Source organism: Lichenostomus cassidix, chromosome 7, assembly GCF_008360975.1.
Source record: "Lichenostomus cassidix isolate B80296 chromosome 7, HeHo_3.0, whole genome shotgun sequence".
Lineage (NCBI taxonomy): Eukaryota > Metazoa > Chordata > Aves > Passeriformes > Meliphagidae > Lichenostomus > Lichenostomus cassidix.
This window is the reverse complement of record NC_139488.1, coordinates 19,758,253-19,782,640: the sequence shown is the minus strand read 5'-3', so window position 1 is coordinate 19,782,640 and position 24,388 is coordinate 19,758,253. Positions and strand designations below refer to the sequence as shown.

The window sequence follows — 24,388 nt, the reverse complement described above, 5'->3', positions numbered from 1 at the left end:
CTGTGCACACAAGTAAAGCCCAACAAGGCATTCATCCACCACTTCCCATGGGCAGGCAGGGGTTCAGCCATCTCCAGGACAGCCAGAGCTCCACCACACATAATGGGGACTTGGGAAGACACATGCCAGCACTAGAGACATCCCCCCTTTTACCCTTCTTCCCCCAGGTTTAGATGCTGAGCACAGCACTACATGGGGTGGGATTCCCCTGTGATCAGCTGGGGACATCTGTCCCAGCTGTGTCCTCCCCCAGCTCCCTGTGCACCCCCATTCTCCTTACTGGTTTGGCCACCTGAAGAGCAGAAAAAGCCTTGACTGTGTGTGAGCCCTGCTCAGCAATAACAAAAACATCCTGGAATTGCCAACGCTGTTTCCAGCACAAATCCAAAACACAGCATCATACCAGTTGCTGTGAGGAAAATTAACTCTCTCCCAGCCAAACCCGGCACAGTAATTTAGAGAAACAGCGAGCCAGCAGATAAGGCTTGGATGCTGTAAAGGCCCCAAGCAACTTGCTTGATGAGACACTTAAAAGGGCTTACAGTTGTTCATGTACTCTCAGTTAGATGTCCAGGAGAAATACTGACAAGATATTCTCAAGAGGTCAAAACAGCAAAAAGAAGTTTGTTGGCAACTTTAGAAAATCAAAGAAACTTTGAAAAAGGGTTTAATGCAGCATTCAATCAACATAAAACCCTTCTCAAAGCATTGACTCGGCCCATTCAACTTAGCAAACTCTAAGCCAGTTCAATTTTAAGTTACTCAAAAATTCCAAGAAGAGGGAATTAGAAGAAAGAAAGACAGAAAAGATAAAGAAAAGGACACATATAGGTACACCCGCCTGGATTCCAGTGGTATTCAGATAAAAATTCCAAGAGGAGGTAGCCTCAAGACATCTGATTGCCTTGTGTTTGGCCTTAAATATCCTTTGGCCTCCATGGGCCCTTCCCCCAGGTGAGACTTCCAGTCATTTGCCCACTTAGGAGCTGGGCCAGGGGCTCCAGATGTGGGGTGTGGAGCATTGCCTCCCCTGTGCCAGGGATTGGCAGCCACTGCTGGGCTGGGATGCTGGCTCTAGGGTGGGAGGTGCAGAGCAGGGCATTGCTTCACCAGGACAGGGCCTGACCTGCCCCTGCCTCCACACACATGCACCCCAAAATATCTCTAGACATCAGTCTTTTCAGTATCTCACAGATGTCTCTGGAAGTGAAGACATCTTCCTAATGTGTGTATGAATCTGAGAAAATTATTTTTCTCAGCATTTGTTACTGGAAAAAAGATTCATCAAATAGATGCAGTGTTAAGTGAAGGGCTGATACAAGCATGTGAAATTATATAGAAGATTAAATATTTTCCTTTGTTTTTGCTGTTTCTAGTATGCACCATTGTATTGTATTAGTTACTTTTTTACCTCACAACCTATTTAAGGAAGCTTATATTTTTGCTAATTCTAAAAACCTGTCAAATGTATAATGCCACATTATTCTGAAAGTAAAATTTTGCCTTTAAAAGTTTTTCACATTTAACTGTTCCACTTTGTTGTAAATTGTTTCACTTCTTTAGGCCAATTTAAATACTTTTGCAAGCCTTAATAAAGGTTAATAAAGGCTGCTCCCCCTCCCCATCATCCTGTTTGCTGTATGGCTTTGACAGGTGAAAAAGAAAAGCCTGTTGCATTTCCCATTTCCCAGCTAAGTTCCCTATCTATTGGGAATGCCTGCCATTACTCTGAATATTCTCAGTTACTTGATGATTTGTCCAAGTATTTTGCAAGACCTGTGCAGTTGTGTGCCAGAGTGTGCAGGCTAGGTCAAAAAGGAGAGTGGGCATGGCCAAACTGGAGATAGCTGCTCTTATCTGCACTCCAGGGAGGGGGATGAAGTGAAGGTAATCCAAACTAATTGGTTTCAGTGATAATACATTCTGTATAATGTGCTGTCTGATAAGCAAGTGTCGTTAGAACAGATAAAAAAGAATGTATTTCCTAATTAATGGTTCCTCAAAGCAATCTGAAACCGTGAGCCAGTCTGCAGATAAGACTTGTACCTTGTTTCCTAGGATTCTTTTAAATTAGTTTGCCATAATCTGATACTTAAGTAGTTATAATGTTAAAAGGTATTTTAAACATATATTACACTACTTTGACTATAAAAGCAGTTTTTGCAGGTAACAGTTTTATAAAACTGTTTTCTTCAGGGTTCTCACCTACTTCATTTTTGTGTCACAAATCAGCATATATGACCTAGAGGTCACATCATTTCAGTGCAGTGCTTGTTGTGTGATGTTCTCAAGACATTTTGTACCATACACATATTTGACAAGAAAATAAATCTAGTGTCTCAGTAAGATTATAATGGGGTGCTGAAAGGGTTATGTTTGAAAGTATGAATTCCATGTTATTACATGGATCCTTTGATCAGCCTGTTGGGTTTTTTTATTCACACATCTGCGAACTGTTTGCATTCAAGTGGGAATTGTATGACTCTGGGTTTTGACACTGCTTTTTCACTTTTCTTTGAAGTGCCAACAGCCTTTTCAAAAGGCATGATGTTCTATTTTAGTAGTCAAGCACTATTTTTTGTTACCTGGTGAGACCACAGATACGAAGGGCAACTTGCACGTATACCCTTGAAATATTGTTTCAAACAATTGCATTAGAAGTCTTGTTTAAATAATTTCTTACGCAACATTTTTGTGTGTGTGTATGCTCTAGTCCTTTGTCTAGTTTTTTTGAGCTCTGCTGAGTCCCTCTGCACAAAGTACAGCAATGTCAATCACTAATGTACACATTGTACCAAATATATCTAGAAGAGACACATATGGAAGTTGGTATTTTTGCACTGGATATAGTAGATCTGAAGCACAAATTTCCCTCATTTTGTATATACAATATATATATATATGATCACGTTTTAGTGAAAATTGGCAAAATATTTGTGGAAGGAGGATTTGGAAGTAAGATTTGAGGTGGCATTTTGTTTTCAGGTTGAAAATACTCAAGCATTTTTTACACAAAAGCCTGGACTGTTGGTCATTTCACAGCAGACTTGTTTCTGTTATAGCCTTGCTATGTCACAACTGGCTTCTTTTGCAGTTCCCATGGCAACAAGGATTTTTGAGCTGCAAAGCAGGATACTGGTTTGAGGGGGTATAAATATTCTTTATTACAGAAGAAATGTTGATCCTTGAAAGCTGATCAGGCATTCTGTTGTTCCTCCTCATGTCCCTCCCCTTTATCATTTGTGTTTTGCCCATACATGTACACCTAAATGTGAATTTCTATTTGTCAAGAATTCAGTTACCTGTTCCAATTTTTAACAGAGTATAAGAGATGATGGAAAAATTGTCAAGCCTTACTGTTGTGATAGCATAGAAAAACTTGTTCCAGATACAGTCTCAACAAAAAGCAGACCACTGTATGTATGTAGAAATGTGTACATTTATGTATTTGTGAACATTGTATATGCTTATAAAAAATAATGAGAGTTAAAGTTGCTCAGGATTTGCATTTGCTTCTGCTAATGTTTACTTTGGCTTGAGCTTGTTTCCAAGATGCATTCATAAAGTATTTACTTCTTAAACAGACTTACATTAGACTTTTTAAGTGAAGAATCTCAAAATACTACACCCGCTTCACAAGCTAAAAGTTATTAACAGTGGCAATAATTTTGTATGTTTTTTAGTGTCTATCCTTCACAATTTCAGATGAGCACAAGTGGTATGGGATGTTTGGGATGTATCCTGAACCAAATAATTTTAGGATAACCCTTGACAGAGTAACTCTGCTTGGGTAATTTTTTCTTAGGTAGATACGTTTTCTGTGTTGTTGTTTTTCTTTCTGAGCACTCATTACAAAATAAGAAAGATATTCAGATTTGTCAAATTTCCTCCATATCCCCACAGCTTAGTTTGGCTTACTTTGTTTTGTAACTGGTAAAAAAGAAAATGGGAATTACAGTTGCTGAGACAAACAGCACAGGTAAACTAGATGATTTTATGTTGTAAAACCCTGTGAATAGTACATCTAAGAAATTTATCCTCGTGGCATGTGAAAGGTAATTTAGGGATGTATTAAAAACAAATTTGGAAAGTAAAGGCAGCTGCCTGTGGCATGCTGGTCTTAGTGGTTTGGGCTGGGAGACCTCTGTTTCCCCCGCCACAATTACCACACACAGATGTGGGATTATTATGGAATCATGAAAAGGAAAAAAACACCAGTTTGATTTCTACAACTGAAGCTATTCATCCAAAGACAAGCAGTTCTGCTGGAAAGGATCATACAGAAGTAGGGCAACCTAGTATTTAGATAGTAACTTCATCCAAATACCCATTTGTAAAAGACTTTTCACTAGTGCTGTCACCTGTGTATGTTATAGCTGTAACAAAATAACTTGCATATAAATGAGAGAGAAATTGAGCTTAGCACCCAGAGCCTAGCATGAATACCCTGGATGCATGTAATTTTTTTTCAAGTGAAGCTAGGAGTTCTGGAATGACTAATTTTAACTTTTTCTTCCAACTGACTTCCACCAAAGTCAGCTCCGTGCTAATATTGGAAAAATGCGTACAGGCTGCAGTAGTGTATATAATTAATAATAATGTATGTGGTTCTGGAACGTTCTGCTTGGAAATTCAAGAAAATTAAGCTATGAAAACTGGAATTTTGAACACGGGTTTGAAAAGATTTACAGTGATGGACGGCATCTGGCAGTGTATTGCATTACCCCTCCACGCCTGCCTCCCAACACAACCTCAACCCAGTTGTAAGAGCTTGAAGGCTTATTTTGGCGTTTGTTTTTCTGGCCTTGCTTGTAATACTGGGCAGTGCAGTTTTTCACTGAATAATTTTTCCAGTGCTCCCTGAGAATTCAAGAGAACAGATAGTTGCTACATTGGGTTTTCAGCTGATGAAATGCGAGAAGTTTAGGAAAAGGGATGCCTTAAATGCAATTAAAGAATAAGAGGAGTTGAGTAACAATGTCAGGTACTTTCTGTTGTTTCTGGTGAGGATGTGAGGCTTCTGCATGAAGCTCGATGAATGGTCGAAGAGCTAGCTCTGAGATGCATTAGCAGTGACAATGTGATGACATAATCACTGACCCCAGATTGTTCTCGGCTATAAATCCTCTGGTTGCAGTCTCTACTGTTTCTCTGCTTGTGCCGTTCACGTTTAAGGGCTTTTCAGATCATCTCCAGCACCATCTGCTGCATAATGGAAAGAAAACAATTGTGCTGTGTGTGGAGCCAGCTGACTCCCTGAGTGGAGTTGGGGGTTTGCAAAATCCGTCTCGTCTCGAAGAACTTGTCTGTCTGCTCGTTCTCACTGCCATAATGTGCACCAGTCACTAGGCTGCTATTAAGCATGAACAATAAAGTAGTGACTCATTTACAGGGAAGTACACGTTTTTGAGCAGGTCAAATACTGTATGTGTCTTCTCATGCTTGTGTACAAGAAATATCGCACGTCCTTCTGTCTCCCTAATTGGAAGAAGGGAAACATTGTATTTGAGGCATCTTGTCAGTCTGAGTGTATTGGTAAGACATGTGCAGGGGCGATGAGGAGATAATCAACAGGATTTCTTAACTGCATGTATTCACTAGGTGTCAGTGCATGATTGCACCGAACCGATGCTCCTGCTGAGTTCTTTGATTGTGGTACCTACCTTATGAACAGGGGCTTTAAAGAAAATTCACACTTTTGTTTCCAGAATGCAGGGTGGATTAAATTTAAGAATAACTAATGATTAAAAGCAGTTATTTCAGTCTTTTTTTTTTAGGAGCAGTCTGATAAAAATGCTGATATTAAAAAAAAATTTACTTACACGTTTTGTGCTTAATGGAGATAATTTAAAGACTTCGTATAGCTCCTGAATTGATCACTGTTGGGCTTTCTTGTCAGTATCTGAAATACGACTGATGAAACAGTACCCACACTGCTGCTGATCCTGGGTGTGACTAAAATGCCTATTAAGATGTGGAAAAAAATTGTAGTTTTTACAGTGATACATTATCTGTAAAATGAACGCATTCACTTAATTATTTGCAAAACTATTGTTTTCCTTAAGGGATGTTAAAGATCAAGTCTGTAAATGTCAGTCAAAGAGAAGGAAAGCCCCATGAGTATAGCTAAAATTGCCTGGTTTTCTGTTCTCTTACCATACTGTGTCCTTAGAATAAAATATAATGTTTATTAGAATATTTTGAATTGCTTGCATTTAACTATTAGATTTTAAAAAAATATTTTAAGAACATATTTAAATTCATATTTAGTCTTGTTTTAGTGATAAGTGATTAGGGAACTCATCTTTTCAATCTGTACAGATAGATCAACTAGAAGTGTAAATTGTTCCAAAATGGATATTTTTTGTGTTGCTTGTGAAAGTGTTTGGTGAGAACTGTACATTAGTAGGTAAAAATAGGAAAAGGAGTCATTCATGTGATAAATGAAAGTAATTTGAAATGGCTTTCCTGTACCTTCCAGTTTACGTTGAACTTCTCCTATTGTATTTTAAAACACAACATTTAGAGAATGGCACCCTTTACCCTTTTATACTGAATCTGTTTACAAATGAAGCCTTTTTTGAACTGTCCCATTAACCCTAAGGGAAGTGCTAATAGTTGTGATAAGTTAGCGTGGTTATAAAGACCAGTTTTTGATTCGTGCTGTACACTGTATTTCTACATATTCAAGATGTAGCAGAAATACTGAAGAGATTACCTGTTTCCCCTATTTGTTGTAGCTGTATAAGGGTCCCATCTTTGCTTCATACCACCTACCTGTCAGATAGGAACCATCCGATCATCACACAAAGGCAGATTTCTTCCACCCCAGACTCCCTCCAGTTTCATTTAAGCACTGCATCTCTCATCATGGGACACAGCTACCTGACTGAACAGATTTTTCAGACAATTTTTGATTGAGTTTGATGAGAAGATGTGTGAGTGATACAATAGGAAGACTGTGGAGACCATTGTCTGCACCTCTCCCTTACAGACATACTGAATATAAACACTTGTTCTAAATAAAGGAGAGCTTGAATGACTTCTCATTGCATATGACTTTCTGATTTTGTGTGTCTGAACACTGAAGGAAAGCCTGTTCTCCAGCTTCTATTGCTTGTTAACTTCACCAAAAATTATTATCTATTCACAATGATGCAAAATAAAGCAGACTGTCACTGCTTTGAAAATTGTTTCTAGCCTAAGGCTTAACAGTTTGTGTAAGAAGTGAGGATTTGTGGTTTAAATGACAACTTTGGGATTCTTCCAGAACCTCTCTTCAGAAGATGATCTGTCTGAAAAGAGACTCTCTGCCCAGTGACAATTTTTTTTGTCTTTCCTTGTTTGACATCTCTTGAGAAAGCTGTTTAAATTAATTCCTGGTTTTTGCTTTGACTATCCTGCTTTTCATTGTCAACCCTGACGTTCTGTTGGTATGGCTCCTTCAAAGTTCATGATTCTGCTAAGCATTTTCTTGCAGGCCTGCTGCTGCACTGAAGGTGATTAAAAAGGCATTTGCAAGTCAGGAAATCCATTTGATGTCTCTCTGCAGCTACAACTTTTAAAGTAATGCTTGCTGTGTTTTTACCATAGACAGTAGAGCTTGTGTCTGCAAAATATGCAAAGAGAAACTCGGTTATCCTGAGCTTTGTTGCAGTTTCCACCTTGCTGAAATGTACACTGTAGGATGTCTGAATTTATGAGCTTTAGAGTACAGTCAGCTCTGTGCACTGGGAATCCAAAGCACTGATTTCTTTTCTGTGGGTGAGCTCTTAATGTAATAGGATTTTCTCTTCTATCAGTGATAGACATGTACTTGTTTATTGTAGTTGAAAGCAGTTCCTAAGAAAATGAGAGACTTGGTTACTGTTTTTTTCTTGGCCTGAAAGTGTTGAAATTGACACCTGCATCTTTCAGAAACAAAACATAATGGACAAGCTATAAAATAATGTTAAGAAGACAGTGGTAAGCAAGGGCTTGCCTTTTCTCTTGGTTGATATTGGATGAAATGGGGCACAGTGCTCTAATATTGGTTCACTCAGTTGTGTGGAGGGATAGCTGGGCTTTCTTGTTCACAAGATTGATTTGGAAATAGGGGCTAGACTCCTGCTGCCTCCCAAGTGAGGGTTCTCTTCTAGAACGCCATTGCAAATCTGTATGTGAAAACACAGGTTGATTTTTGCAGAACACTGCTTTCTTTGGTGCAGCTGAAGCTCATGTCACTTGGGGAATGAAGACATTTTAATTTATCAACAAAACTATGTGCATTTTGAATTCCACCATAGCTATGATGGACCAGAAAGGTAAATAATGACCTTTCATGCTACAAAGTGCAACAAGACAAATTACACACTCTGAATTCCTGAATAAGCAACTAGTCTTTCATAATTTTTTTCCATCCTTTTTTTTTTAATAGCTCTGCCACTTAAAAGCTTTATACTTGCTTACTGTTCATTCAATAGTGTAACTTAATGCCATACTCATAATCTTTTGTGATTAAAGATCTGTAATCTTTATGTGATGCGTAACTTCCTATGTTTGTTTCAGGTACAATGGTGATTTTTCTTTAAAGAGTCGATTATGTTATTAAAAGAAAAACAAACACACTAGGAAAAAGCCACGCATGGAACAGGTATGCAAATGGCCCCAAGGAAGTGGTTGTACTGAAAGGCTGGTTGTGTGGTTAGTCACATGTCCTTATGAACTGGACATGGTTTGCTTGGGTGCTCTCTCCTTGTCTGTTTTGGTGAGCTGTGCTTCCGCAGCACTGGGGGAAAACAATGAGTGCTATCAATAGCAACAGTGTATGACCGTTCTTAAAAGTATGCATGGGGTAGAGGAGGAGCTCCTGCAGTGACTTCCAGAATTAAATTTTGCGCAAGTGTATTTGAAAACATAGTATATTTACTGGTAGAAATTTAAAATAATGTTAATTTTTTACAGCAGAAATTATTATGAAAAAAGTTTATGTCTGTATAATGTACTTGAGGACCTGATTCCCTGTTTGATGACTCTGATCACTGGTTGGCATATGGATACATGCGATGTATGGCACAAAATCCAAAGTCTAATACAGAATAAGGGTGACTTTAGATATCAGTGTAGCCTTGTGACCTCTCTGGTAATCCATGTGAATTGATTGTGGGCAGTCCCTCGATAAAAGTAAAAGGCTAAAGGCTACTTTTAGTGACCAATGTGAATGAATATGAATGTGACCAATAGGTGAGGCTGAAGACAGGGTAGCTGTAGAATCATGAATGATGCTGGGCTGGGTAGAGAGAGCAGAAACTTGTCAGGAGAAACCAAATTAGGAGGTTTAGGACACTGTGCATATGGTTGAAACCAGGATGATAACACTCAGGGCAAAATTTACCTAAATTTAGTTGATTTTTAGTTTTACTCTTGAAAAAATGAGAGATGCCCACAGCTGGGGTAAGCATCAAATGTTTGGAGGAAATGTATTTAGATATTATCCCTGTTCTTCATGTTTTTCCACCTTTCCTGTTTGAATTAGTTGTTTATAACCAAGTATGGTATAGCTACTTAAGCTCATAATATTTGGCTTCATGCATTTATGGTTTTGCACATTTTATTGAGCTTAAAGGCTTCATCAAGTCAGTGCATTAGTAGAGGAAGAGGAATACAAATAAAAGAAGAAACTGTTGCAGAAAAATAACCCTTATTAATATTTCAGATACTTAGCTGTGGTGACTAAGTAAAATCTCATAGGTTGCCTATGTCATAGGAGTGGAAAGTGGTGTTCCTTCCTGACCAAGCTTTCAGTCTGTGTCTGTTCCTTTCAAAAGGGGTAGTACCTCTTCTTTTCTCTTACTGTGCTGTGCCACCATCACTGAAGCAGATACGGCTGAAAACTAAGAATTTTTATTTATAGCTAATAAAAACTGGGTTAGTCAACTTTTTCAGGTTTGTTTAATTTTGCCTTTCAGACATGAAGCATAGATTATGGTTCAAGAGAAGCTTGTTTTTGAAGTCTGATGTTTTAGGCTTTTGCAACATTATATAGTTATGAGAAGTCAATTTTGGGAAGAGCTTACCTGACTTACTTGGTATGCAAATAAGCAAAATTGGAAATAATTTCCATGGTAGAAAGCTGCTTTTTAAGATAGTCACAGATGAGTTAATGGAAATCCATGTATACTCTCTGCAAAAGTTCTTTGCTTACCTTTTATCTCTTTTTGTGTCGTTTATTATATGACTTTTGCTTTGACTGAAGGCAGATGACTGTACTTTTGAGTTGATTGAAGGAATATAAATTGGATGTTGGTAAGTGGGTGGGAGTCTGAGAAACTTGGAATTTATGTAACTTGCATTTCTAAGAGGTTAAAATTAGTCTGACTTGAATATGTTTTTCAATTTTGCCCTGAAATTTGTTCTCACCTGGCACTATTTTCATGGAGGTTTCTGTGGTGTGGGGTTTTGATTTGTGTTTGGTTTTGTTTTACTTGATTTCACAAAAGCGACATCTATTGCATATATTTTAAGAGGAAAGGAACATTTGGTTTGGTTTTTTTGGTTTTGTTTATAAAGAGAAACTTCTATACAACGGGTGCTGCAGTACTGTTTGTCTTAAGGCTGTTTTCGGCCTTTAGCAGCTCAATAAGCAGTTAGTCCTTCCGCACTCTCCCCGTTGGTGACACTTCCCAGGCTGTCCATTCCCGAGGCTCTGGCAGTGCGATCCCAAGGGCACACTTGCACAGCTGGCACCGCAGTCCCTTCCCGGCGGGTGGCTCCAGTGCCCGGCAGGTCCCGCTGGACCCTCGGCACAGCCCCTCACACGGCCAGACCAGGTCTCCTGGCCAGTTCCACCCGGGGTTTCCCGCAGCAGAGCCTCTCGTGTCCATAAAGCCATTTTTTCCCGGTGCTGTGACACAGGAACAGCTCGACCTGGTGCCTCTGAGGAGCCTGCAGTCAGTAGCCTGGTGGACAAACTGGTGACTCTCTTGAAAGTCTGCCTGTAACATTCTCTATACATCAAGCTCCACTCATATCTTTATGAAGTATGTTAGAGCTGATCTCACATTTGACAGAAGAGATCTACACTAATTGGTTTTTAGTGAAGGACTGTGTGATAAGCTATCATAAAGTTACATAACCTGAGGATAGCTGCTGGGATCCAAGGGCTGTATGAGTGCCTGTTCAGTGTAACAAGTGGAGATCAAGAGATATTACTTACCAGTAATCAGAGTTCTTTGAGATATGTACATCTACAAGACCATTTTGCCCCCAGACATTGTTTACCTTCTCTCCTACTTGCAAAGATTTGCATTTCAAGAGAAATTAAGGTGGTGCAGAAGGTGCTATCCAGTACCCTAACCTGAAGGTTTATTCAGGAAGGAGGTGATCCTGTTGAACTATTCCATACAGGGATTATCAAAAGAAACTTCATTCTTTGTAGAGTCGGAGAAAACAGAGGTCAATATTTTGGTAGCAACAGACATAATCAGGTAAAGGAAAAGTGAAGGAAGTTGTTGCAGGAATCTGCCTTCTGGTGAAATTTGCCCTTTTTTCCAATGCAATAACTCTGGAGAAAAAAGATAAGTGTATGTTGTATGGAGTATCAAGTATAGCTAAGTTAAAAAAAAAAAAAGAGAACTAGCCAAACAAGTACAAGTACAAAGAGTAATTCCTTGAGTCACAGCAGGGACTGGGTACAAACCTGGATTCAGTTTCCCATTTTCCATCTCTGTGTGTACGTGGTTAATTAGTCCATTAATGGCACTTTGGAGCTGGAAAGCATTGCTAAGATTTAGCAGGTGCTGGCTCTGGAAAGGGCCAGTCAGGTCCAGGTGCTCTGCCAGGGAGCAGCCAGTGCAGCAGGTGGCTTGGAAAGAGCAGGTAAGACAGCAGCTGAGGGCAGCTCAGCAGCACGGGCAGGTCGGGCCCGGGGCTGGCTGCCAGCTGGAGAGGCAGGCCGCAGTCCCTCAGAGCAGGTGGTCAGTGGTCACCCCGCTGGGGGGTCAGTGCTCCGGGCCTGGGTCAGACGGTGCCTGGCTGGGTCCCAGCAGGGCTGCAGCAGGGGGGGCACAGCTCTAGCAAAGGCCAAGGGCAAGAAGCAGAACTTAAAGGAAGGGTCCTGGCAAAGGGTGGGCAGGGGCTGCTGCTGCCTTCCTCTCTCAAGGCCATGAGCTGCACTGTCTGTAGGTTGGCCTCGTGCCCAGGCAGCCAAACCTCCCCACCTGCAGAGGAGAATGTCCTCAGCACCCTGCGGTACGAGCAGAAGTGAATTTCGTATATTTAAAATGCATTTATCATGTAAATTACGTAATTCTTGATGTGCAGATCGGGGCAAGTTTCACAAGGACTGTCTGATGTTACACAGAAATCCAAGGAAACTGACAAGGCTCTGGAGATTGCACAGACCCCACTGCTGGGGAGGCTTGTGTGTGCAGCTCTTGTGGAGTGTGGGGGAAGCACCAGCCTACTTAATGATAATCACTTTTTGTAGCAATGCTATTTGTGTTTTACTTTAGAAACACTGTCTGTCTGTATTAGAGTTGCTTCATTCTGTGACTGTTGTAGAGCTGTTGGGGTTTTTATTGGTAATAATCTCCTATTTTCATAGTATTTTCATAGCATTCTGATTAACTTGTTTATACTGCCCATTTATTTGACTAGCTATTCTGATGGTGTTTTGGGGGTGGAACAGTGCTGCACCTTGTATCTGTATTTAAAAGATGTTTATTAAGTGTAATTGTGAAATTACAGTCCTATATGTTTGTTCATTTCTCTCAGGCTGGTTGAAAGGTGAAGTTGGTGCTCAACTCCAAATTTCTTTCTGCAGATCAAAAAGAAAATAAATTTGAAGTCTTCCAGCCAATTGCTTATCCGGGCAAAATGTCTGTTTAGGTTTTCCTCAGTATTCCCTCCAGTTCTTTCCAACTAAAAAAATTGTATTGATTTTTTGGATTTGAAACCTAATAGTTGTTTTAATGTTTGCAGGAAGGGATTTCCATCTTTCTATGCATCTAGGAAGAGGTTTTATGTTAAACTGAGGTAATTTGGTTAAAAAGACACCTACTTTACTTGTAAAGACAGAATCTGAATGTTATGCACAGGATCTGCTGGCAGTTCATTGTGATAAGACTGACAGCTAATTTTTTTAGAAGCTAAATCAGCTATTACTTTGTAGTGAAAGTATGCTAATTGGTATAGTCTTGCTGTGGTTAAAGATCAATAATTCATTGAAGAGAACAGATGCTCTTATTTAAAGGAATTCACAGTTAATTTTATGGGAAAGCTATAGCTGAAGATTAAAATTTGTAAACACAAAGGTATTTGTGAGCTTCTGCTGCTTAATGTTTTTCTTTAAAGGGGAAATCCTGGAGTACAAATGCTTTGATATGGCAGTAAATGATATCTTAGCTAAGAAGACTCCTGTTTGATTTTGATTTTAAATGTAATTAAACTGTCATAAACTAATGTGATGCTGTTGCCTTCAGCGGAGTTGATACCTGATTTATATAGGTATGTAGGAAAAAAAATTCTCTGATCCTGGAAATAATTTTTTTCATATAGATTTAAAATGCTACAAAGACTGTATTTGAGGCACATGAATTGAAAATTGTTCACCTAGTCATTCTCTGCATTTGAATTATTTAAGCTGAAAGTTTTGTGTGAGGTTCATGCGACACACTGAACATTGGCTACTATATTATAAATATAGTAAAATAAGTGCATGTACACCAGTTATACAGGTAGAGCTTTATATAGCTAGCATTCAAGAAAAAGTATCTACTAATTATTCTTTTTGAAGTATTTTATAAATACTGCCTCAAATGGAAAGAAAATGAATTTCATAGGAAATTCCTAGCATCTATCTCTGAATTATTCTAATTTGCATTGAGATTTCAGATCCTTGTTTGTATAAAAGCACCACTATTATTTTGATAATCACAAGCTTTCCTAAATACACAGCAGCACTCTTCACTGAAGATCTGGATAGCTGAGTCAGTCTCAAAGAATGTATACAGGCAGCAACTGTGTTCCTACAGCTGTTTGCTTGTTTTTTCCTTACAAAAAGAAGCTGAAAGGGAGAATTACTATTCAGTAGTGGAGCTGAAGGTTAATTAATAGACTTTTCTTTTCGTGTCTTTAAATTTTGTCATTACCTTTTAGTACAGAGTGTCCTCACTGACTACTAAGTAGCTTATTAAAGCTGGTTCTTAGATGTGCTTTTTTGTTCTGTTTTCTTCTTGCTGTTTTCCCCTTTTGCTAGCATGCAGATGGGGGTGGGGAGTGGGAAATAAGGGAGAGAGCATGTTCCAGAGGATGCCAGGATGACTTCAGTTATTGGATGGCTGCTGTCTGATGGATGGAAAAAGGAGGAGTAAACCTTTCATTCTGCACCGACAGAGCTGAAACACAGAAACCCGATTTACAGGTAAGGGTGGAAAAATTCCTGTTATGAATAGGTATTCTTGATCCTTGCCACAACATTTCTTGGACATAAAAATGCATGTGCAAGCATCCTGCTTGTTCCTCACAAATGACTCTGAAGCAGATTTTCACATAATTATTTCTCTTGCCTAGGAGGTTTCAACGGATGTGAGATCCATAAACAGTGAAATCATAGGCATGCCTGATGCTGGCAGCTTTCTCATGTGACAGGATACGCATTGCATCTCATTGATGCCGAAGTTGCTCAGTAAGCTGTAGGAAGAGAGGTCATTTTGTGTGATAGAAATACTCACTGTTGAAAATACAGTGTATGCTTCCAGCAGGAAAAGCGTGCTGTAAGATCTAAAAATGCTTTCTTAGAGTTTGAATAGGAAAATGAACTGCTTCTAAAACTGTCTTATTTAGTGTTGAGCGAACAGTAAGAATGGCTCCTCAGAATAACTGAAAGGGATTTTGTAGATTTTTTTGCATTATTTTTAGGTTTGGAATGAATGTCGTTGATAACTCAGTTATAAAATTATCTTTGTCATAAAGGAAAAAAAGATGCATATAATTATGTGTATGAGACAGATAAATCTTGTAGTACCTACAGCATTTATGTCCGAGTTTTACTAAATGGTTGAAATAGCTTGCTTCTGCAGAATTTGTGTTAACAGCAGCTGTTAGTTCACAGAGTCTGGAGATGGCAAGCAGCAAATAAATTGCTTGGTACAGAAAGTAGATTTGTTTATCTAGTCACATTAAATGAGAATATAGGACTACAGGCAGAAGTCCTGGCCCCACTGGAACAATAGAATATTTTGATACTGGCCTCACTGGGGCAAGGATTTCAATGAGTCAGCTCTCTATTGACTTACATATACGTTTTACATGTAGGAAATAATTGTTACACAGGACTCTGTTTTGCTGGTTTGACATAAAAATATTAATTGACATAAATAAATTGTGATTATAATTTATTTGAGCGTATATACATTAATACAATATATTTATAAAGCTAAAATGGTGGAATTTAGTTTTAATGGATTTCAAATATTAAAATCAGTAAATGCATAAATCTATTTTTGTTGTATTCACTGAGTGAATTCCCTTAGAGCAGACCTAAAATTATTAAAAAGTTAACTCATTTAAGAAAAACTGGAGCAAGTCAATAGAACTCTTATGAGTGTCAAAAAGGACTGAAAGAAGCTTTGTCCTCTGTCCACTCATTTATGTACATTACCATCTGGAGTGGTGTCCCTTCCTCCTAGCTGTTTCTTCAGAAAATGGAGCCTGGTATGTTTGCTAAAAAAACATAAAAAACCAAACCAACCTACAAAAAATAGGTAGTTCACAGCAAATGCTAGCGATTCACAAAATTATTGTGAAAGACTGATGAGCTGTACCTTTTTTTGTTCTTTTTTTTTTATTATACTGGAATGTAAACACTGTTAAATAACACTCACTGAAAAATAGTTGAGTTGCATCCTAACATTTGTTATTTGTAGATAATGGATATGTATCTGAAAGCATAAGCTCAACTGTTAAATTATAGTCTCAGATCTATGTATTCAAATCACTTTCCCCTCATCAAATGAGAAATCTGACTCAGAAGTGCTCCAGTAACAGAGAGGAGTCGATGAAAACAGAGATGTAGTTCCACATGTGTTTAAATTATTCTGTCTCCTTGGAAACGCTGCTGCTGCAGATGGATTTGGCTTTTGGTGGCTAAAAATATCTACTGCTTAATAATGACAGCATGAAAGATACTGAATAAAACTACTGTGCTGTCACTAGTTTTAAAGTTCACTAATGATTCAGGTATTCTACATGAACTACAGATTTGCATTTTCTGTCCAGCATTCACTGTCAGCTGCTGCCAGCATTCACCAGCTCGGTGGAAATGAGATAAGCTCATTAGCCTTGGTTGGAGACCCTGCTGAGAAGGGAGCATGTGAGTGGGAGGTAGACTAGATGAAGCAGGTAGAAAGTTGGTTGAAAAAATTCATGGTGGTGATGCAAGTTTGTGTTGTATAATATTTGAAGATACATAGACATCCCAGGGAAGTCTATGATGGCAAAAGTGTGCTTAAGCTCTGCCTTAGTAAGTCAACAATCTGTAAAGAAAGAATTTTTTTCTTTTATTTATTGCTTTAGTGAATGCTTCCTTATCAGTTGTATTTGCAGGTGACTGACATATCACACAAACCATTTTAAGTAAAATATTAAATTACCATAAACAAAAGCCAAAACCTGTATTACTTAAAAAAGTTGTGAGCAAGAAATAGCATTCAATTACTTAGCATTATTAAGAAATTTAATCTTTTAAAGAATCAATTATTTTCAGTTAACAATGTGTAACCACTATTTGCAACATCTGGACTTAGTGATTCTTGTGGTTCCCTTCTAACCTGAGATATTCTATCATACTATTTCTTTTAAATCCAGTTCTTTATTATTTATTCCTTCCACATATCATAACTTGTTTTGTTGTTAGCAGGTATTCAATATAAATGAGAAATACTACTGCTGGTTTTTTTTCTGTTTCACCATCTTTCCCATTAGATGAGTTCCTGCTTGTACCTAGAAAACAGAGCAAATGACAAGCATTTTCTCAGTGGGCTAAATGTACCCCTCTTACTCTTTTATTTTGTTGGTATATATATGATTTGTGGTAGAATATGTTCATCAGCATGCTGATTAATTTTTTGTCATTGACCCCAAGCCATTTTTCCTGTTACAAAGTGTCTTAAAGATAGCATTAAAATATTACAAGGTATTGTTACACATACAGATAATTCATTCTCTGCAAATTAATACTAAAATCCATTTTTAACTGACAACACAAATACCAAAGGCCAATTAAAGTAAAAGTTGAATACTTGTTTCTGATTACTTGAAATCATGAATAAATTAGGTTGGAAAATACCTGAGAGATCATTGAGTCCAACCTATGACCAAACACCACTATGTTAACTAGACCACAGCACTAAGTGTGAAGTCCCGTCTTTCCTTAAACACCGCCCTGGACAGTCCTTTCTAATGTCTAATCATCTTTCCCAGGAAGGAGTTCTTCCTTATGTCCAACTTAAACCTCCCGTGGCACAGGTTGAGACTGTGACCTGATTCTGACGCTGGTTACCTGGGAGAAGAGACCAACTCTCACCTCGCTACACCCTCCTTCCAGGGAGTTGTAGAGAGCAATAAGGTCCCCCCTGAGCCTCCTCTTCTCCAGACTCAACACCTCCAGCTCCCTCAGCCACTGTCATCCAGCACCCCAGGTCTTTTCCCACTGGGCCACTTTCCAGCCACTCTGCCCCCAGCCTGTGGCACTGCCTGGGGTCATTGTATCTCAAGTGTAGGACCTGGCACTTGGTCATGTTGAACCTCATGTTGTTGGTCTGGCCCACTGATCCAGCCTGCCCAGGTCCCTCTGCAGGGCCTCCTACCCTCCAGCAGATCAACAATCTCATCTAACTTCGGAAATTTGCTAATTGTAGACTCCATCCCCTCATCTAGATCAGCAATAAAGATATTAAACAAGACTGGGCCCAACACTGATCCCTGGGGGACACCACTCATGACTGGACACCAACTGGGTGCAGCACCATTTACCATCACTCTCTGGGCCTGTTTATCCATACAGTTCTTAACACAGCAAAATGAGTGAGAGGAAAGGATCTTTTATCTTTCATTCTGTGTGAGACTGCTAACATATCCAGAAAGCAGATAATTAAATGGATTATAGAAGCTTTTCTGTGAGCCTTCTTGAGAATAATTTGTTTTCAACTGAGGTGAACAAACCTGAGTTGCTTTAATTTTAAACCTCCTTTTCTTATGTATGTAATTTAAGATTCTGTGGAGGTAACAAGTAAATCTAAACATTATTTGAGGAAGGGAAGGTGTCATATGTTGCTGAAAGTATATCTTTGCATTTTATAGTAGCAGCCAAGTTGTGACAATTTGGCATGAATCCTTTGGTTTTAGGATGTAGAAGCAGAAGTTCTCATCTGGTGAAAATATTAATGAGAAAGTTTGCGATGTCTAATGGTTGTAAAAGATAGTGATGATACATGGAGGAAGTACTGTGGCTTTTCATTTTTTTTTCTGGTTTGGTTTGGCTTTTTTTATAGCAAGTTGCAAACAGAAGAGCTGACGTTTCTGTCAGGCTAGGTTATTCCAGCAATTTTCAGCATTGCTTGTTCATGTATGAAGAGAATTCTGTGCTGTACAGTTCATATCAGACCACGTAGGTAAAGACAATCTTACCATGCTTGCCACTCTCCAAAAAACCTCCAAACTGTCCAATCATCTTGTTTCTAAACTGTAATCTCCAAAAATTAAACCTTTTTTACCTTGCCACATTGAAGTAATACTATTATTGCTAATAATTGTGGCCAGAACAAGGTATGAAATATTTGGTCATTTTTTACCTAAAATTTCCCGCTACACTCCCCTGTCACCACTAGGACATGTGCACACATCCCTCAATGGAAGAGTTTGTTCCTGTCTTTAGAAGAAAAAAAAAAGGAAAACCTAGTTCAGAGCGAGTTTTGCAAATATGCTCCATATGGTTTTGTGTTGCAAGTTCATACTGCTGCTCTTGGAGCTCAGATGTTCTGATTTGGGCATGTAGGGTGGTTTTTGTGAGTTTGTTTTGTTTTGGTTGGTTTTTTTAAAATCTATTAAACACTACATATTTCAGAGTAGAGAATGGCTACTTAATGTGTCAAGATGCAGAGAACATGGGGCAGAAGAGGAGAGCTGTTGAATTCGTGCTCTCTCTCTAGTGGCTTTGATGCCAATGGTGAAGGAGCAGTCAGGCTGTGTGTAAAGACAGCATGTAACAGGGAGCTGAGTGGCACGTATTAGGGCTGGAGAGATGGGAAAGCCCCTTTGGCATATACCAATCATGGCCAATTTGGCAGGAGATCAGCACCAGATATTCTGCCATGATGTGCAATTCCTCTGCAGGCAGGACACAAGATTGATGTTCCTGAAAGAGCAATGTGGAAAATCAGTACTGAAATAGTATGAAGAGGTGTTGCAATGAGCCAATTAGTATTACTACATGGGCTAATCTGGGCAAAATTTCTATTAAAGGCCACTTATTTCCAGCACTCAGGAAGTTGATAGCATTCCAATCTTCATTACAGAGCTGGACCCTACTGCTATTCTTGCAGCTGGAAGCAGCATAATGCAAAGCTTCTGTGCCAAATACACTGTTGCCAGTCTCAGAACCTCATTTCAGTTGCTGGGAAGGTGCTGAGCAAGCCAAATGTTGTATGTCCTTTTGCAAAGAGGTGCAATAAAGATGTGTTGTTAGTATGCTATCTTCCAGGTAACAGACAGACCAGTTCTTCCCATCATCTGCATGCTCACTCTGTTCTAAAAGTCTGTGTACCTATAGAAGCCAATAGGACTGACTACTGTCAGTAGCAGTGTTGTTCTGTTTTCTCATTTCAATTTTAGAAGGAGTTGTGACATCTCCTGGCCAGACTTTTGCTGCAAGCAGTCCAGCAATACAATTTAGTAGTGAGCTTTTCCTGGGAGCATACATACAAACTTTAAAATTTCTTCTGGGATACAGATAATAATTTCTTTTTTCTTTATAAAGGGGAAAAGAAAATCTTCCGCAGAGGTTTTGTGTGAAGGCATTTTAATTGATGAAATTTCATCATGAAACTTCAAAACCTAGAAGGGACATGCCCAATACCAGGTCTTCAGTAGTGTTACCTGAAGGCTTTGGAATGGACTTTGAGAGGTGCTGCTAAAAGTGTCCTAGATGACTTGTATGGAGGACATGCATTATGAACCTGAGTTTGTGACCCAGCTTCAGGAGGTTTTCTCCTGAACCTCCCTTTTCCCTCTAGGACGTGCTTTAGCAAGCTTAAAAAATTGTAACAAATGAAACACAAGCTCAAACCAAACAGCTTTTGTGGACAAATCTGATCTTGACAGGAAGGCCCTTTTGCTGAATGCCTCTGAATCCCTTTGTAACAGGTTGCACCTTCATCACAGGAGACCTGACTGCTAAGGTCCTGGGTTCCTGGTTGGATAAATACTGTCTGTAACTCATTTTACTTTGTTCTCTGGGGAGCATGCTGAGATGAAACTTAAGAAAACTAGCATAGAATTTTCTTCTGTTGGCTGAATGGTACAAATGTTTCATTTAACTGTTGACATCAGCTGATATAGCTAAGAATTAGAAGGCTATTTCACTGCTGCTGTATGCAGGAGTCTTGCCTTGGGTGATGGAGAGGGGGATATTTGCATGCTTGGTTCATGTAGGACCATGTGAGATGCTTTTGGAAGACTAAGGGAGCCGGATCTATCAGCATCTGTACCGCTTGTAGATGCGAGAGGTGAGCATATGCCAGCATTGTTTCTGCATTTTAAATTCATTACCAGTGGAGCTAGGTGGCATGTGTTAGAGTGTACAACAATGTGTAGGCAGTCTAGAAGATTAGTGGATTAGTACTCAAGTGTGAAATCAGGAGTACTGTAAAGTGATGGTATAGAAACCCTGCAAAGAGCTGACTTGGCAGGATTTGGCTTGCAATGCCAGAACAGATTCCGAGGCTGAATTGCGCAGTCTTATCCTGCAGGTTTTACTTGGTGCTGTGGATTTAGCTAGACTGAAGCAAACAGGGAGAGAAAGACTTTTCCTATTTTATGTTTGTGTAAATTGACCACTGCTGTAAGCAAAAATACATGAGTAAGATTATACTAAGGGTATTCCTTGTGCCTATACAGTGTAGTCTCTTAAGTGGAATTCGCTTGCTATGTGTTTTTAAATTTTACAGATTATAGTACTGAAACTACCAGAGCCTACCTATGGCAACTGGTGCTTGAGATTAGAGCTGCCAAAACCAGCAAAACATGTATTGCAAACATTAATTTGAATTCTGAACAGCTGTTTGATTCATGTTCATGTACCTCTGTTGCTCACTGTTTGCAAGCATTCATGCAAATGTTCTTTTGTCTGCATTAATGCAGTTCTTTATGTGAATAGTCATTTTCACAAGCAAGTAATATTCTTTGTGAGTGTGATGATATCACCGTAGGTGCTTTTGGGTTTGACTACCCCTCCCCTCCCAAGTTTAAAACTGTCAGTTACACAAAGAGCAGAATAAATTCAGTGCATTATATGGCGCCAAGCAAGCACTTTAATTAGTTCACAACCATCTCTGCTGCTGACGTTTATTTAGCAGGTAAGAAAAATGCCTTTAAAAAAGTGAAGTTTTGTTTGCAAGCTAAGAAAAATACTTAAATTCAAAAAGAGCATTAATCACAACAAATAACCCAAACATCTCTGCTTGTGAGCATCAATATTCATGATTTGACTGTGAAATTATTTGCCAAGTCTCCCTAGCATGTTATAGTACATGCTGACTGGCCAGTGGGTGGGAGTTGTTTGTGATGAGTACTTTGCAGTAATGTTTTATGTGTAACATCTGTTTTCTGCATCCTCCAGTTCAGTTTGCAGTCATTTGCATAGAAGTGTTTTATGTTCAGAAGTGAATCTGTATTGCTGCTATAGACTTTTAATTTTTCTGTATTTTCTGTTGATATATTTGAGACAAGGAAAATGCACTGTGACACATAGGATAGTCAGTTTTTTAATGCCTGCCTTTTATGTTTGTTTTAGTTTTTATTTTCAGATAAGAATTTTTATTCAGGTAGATTTTGTAATGAAATGTGATCAGGTCTCAAAAAGAAAGTAGTACAAAATAAGGTTTTGTAAATGAAAAGAAATAAGTAGTTGGATTTCTTTCATCCTGTCCCTTGACCCCCTCCACTCCAAATGCCAGTGTGTTCTTGAGCTTTTTTCCTCTTGATTTTTCCTGAGCTTTAGTCAATAACTGACTTCTATAGTGAGGCTTTTCTCTAAATCATGAGGTTGTGCTATTTGAATAGGGTTCTATTTTATTATTTCATATATTTCTTTTTTTTATTTTTACTGCCTAAGGTACATGCTTGATGTTTATGTCTTCACAGGTATTCTCCATACTTGTTCAGTTTCCCAGATGATGTTGTAGGAGATGTATACTACAGCGCTGAATTTTACAAAACATTTATTTGAAGATTTTGGCTAGGATGAAAATATACTTGGATTTGTCTTTGTGACTTGTCCTGGTTTTGTCTGGGACAGAGTCTATTTTCTTCTTAATAGCTGGGTCAGTGCTGTGTTTTTCAGATTCAGTACAAAAATGATATTGACAACACTCTGATGATTTGGTTGTTGCTAACTGGTGCTTACTCTAAGTCAAGGACTTTTCAGTGTCTTGTCCTCTGTCAGCTGCACAGGGAGCTGGGGGGAGCATGGCCAGAGCAGCTGACCCAGACTGGCCAAAGGGATATTCTATAGCATAGAATGTCATGCCCAGTATGTAAACTGTCCATGGGTGTCAATGAGACACCCAGGGTATGGCAACTCGAGTTAGGTTTTGTAGAACAAGTTTGGCAGTGTATGTTATCCTAGTATCATAAGAAGAATTTTTTTCCTGGGAACACAGGCAACGAATACACTGTCACCTGTCCACTCACTCAGTAATTCTAACATCACTCTTTCTAGGCCTTTCAATGGGATTTGGAGATACCTGCTATCTAAAGGTCTGCTGCAGTGAGGTTGTTACCAAGATTTTCTAAAATTTCCAGCCTTTTTAGGTACCAGAGAAAGTCAAACCAGCCAGGCTTTTAGATTATTTTCTTTGTAGGTTCCAGATATACTTCAAGCTGTCACAGTACTATCTTCCACATTTATATGGGATTTTTGTCTTCTAGTAATAACATATTGCCTCTGAAATTTTTAAATATCTGGTGCCTGCCAGTTATCTGCCATCGTAGGAAAGAAAAGCCTGTTGCCATGGAGCTTTGAGGACTTGCTTCTCCAGTCAGCATACCTGCAGCTAGAGAACTGGCAAAATGATCTCATTGTAGGAGTAGTTTCATCAGGGAGGAAAACTAGGAAATGAAGGAGGAAAAAAAGCACAGCGAGTGAAGGATATATCCTTCTCACAGCCCATATCCATCATGTGCTTCTGCTGTGTCAAGTTGTCATTTTTTTGAAGAATCCTTAACTGTGTCAGGCAATTGGTGTTTGACCTAGAGCTCATAGCAATGTGTTAGCTTATTTTCCTTGCTTTAATACTGTTGCCTCTGTTTCAACTTTGTTTTGCCTTGTTGTAGACAAATGCCACACAAGCATGGTGAGAAGGATAGCAAAGGATGATGTATCATGTCACTGTGCAAGGATTTTTTTGTTGTGAAGGATAAATCTACATAAGGGAAAGGTTCCAGTGTCTGCTTGTTACTCAGTTGTGTGAATTGGAAGGATGCTGCTCCAAATCGGTTGTATCTACTAGACAGCTATTTAGTGATCATCTGGAAATCTGTTCTCTGTTTGTAAATCAATCTTTCAAGCCATCTTTCACCCTTTTTAACCAAATGTATAAGTTGGATATAGCTTATCTCTTTACCTGTAGCTGATGGTTGTTTTTCAGCCTCTGAAAGCTGAACCTCACTGGTGTCTTAGCAAAAGTCCAAGAATATTGATTGACCACCCTGCATTTGTTTTTCTTAGTCATGTGCTGTTTTTGGTCCCTATAGTCGGACATAGACTTACATGTACTGGATTCTATACCTATATACATTTGCTAAATTTTTTTCAGAATATGCGTACTGCTGAAGTACTTCTGTGTATTTAAGAGTATTCCCATCCTATATAATGGTACCGTCTCACATACCCCAAGTGACTTGTGTTAGCAAAATTGTATCACTCTGTAGTTACATTACCCTTATGATTCCTCCTATCAGATACCGGGTTTATTTATAGTTTTGTTTTCCATTCATGTATTGAAAATCTGACTCGTGTAAGTCTTTGGTGCCTTGTCCCATTAGACCTACCTCTAGTGTCTTCTGTTCCAACCAGGATGAATTTGGATTACTTTGTGACTGCAGTTGCTTCAGTTTGATTCCCCAGAATCTC

At 38.9% G+C, this 24,388-nt stretch overlaps 1 protein-coding gene across 6 annotated transcripts in view; it reads left to right on the top strand.

The window, feature by feature from the left end:
* CSRNP3 (cysteine and serine rich nuclear protein 3) overlaps window positions 1–24,388 on the top strand; it is a 97,794-nt gene that overhangs the window by 2,476 nt on the left and 70,930 nt on the right. The window contains exon 1 of one of the 6 annotated variants that reach the window (XM_085066580.1): window positions 14,268–14,401. The exons of the other annotated variants lie outside the window; for them this stretch is intronic. Coding sequence (XP_084922706.1) covers window positions 14,333–14,401 — 69 coding nt within the window. The 5' untranslated portion in view covers window positions 14,268–14,332. Of the gene's footprint in view, window positions 1–14,267; window positions 14,402–24,388 lie in introns of those variants that run through there. 6 annotated transcript variants of the gene reach the window in all.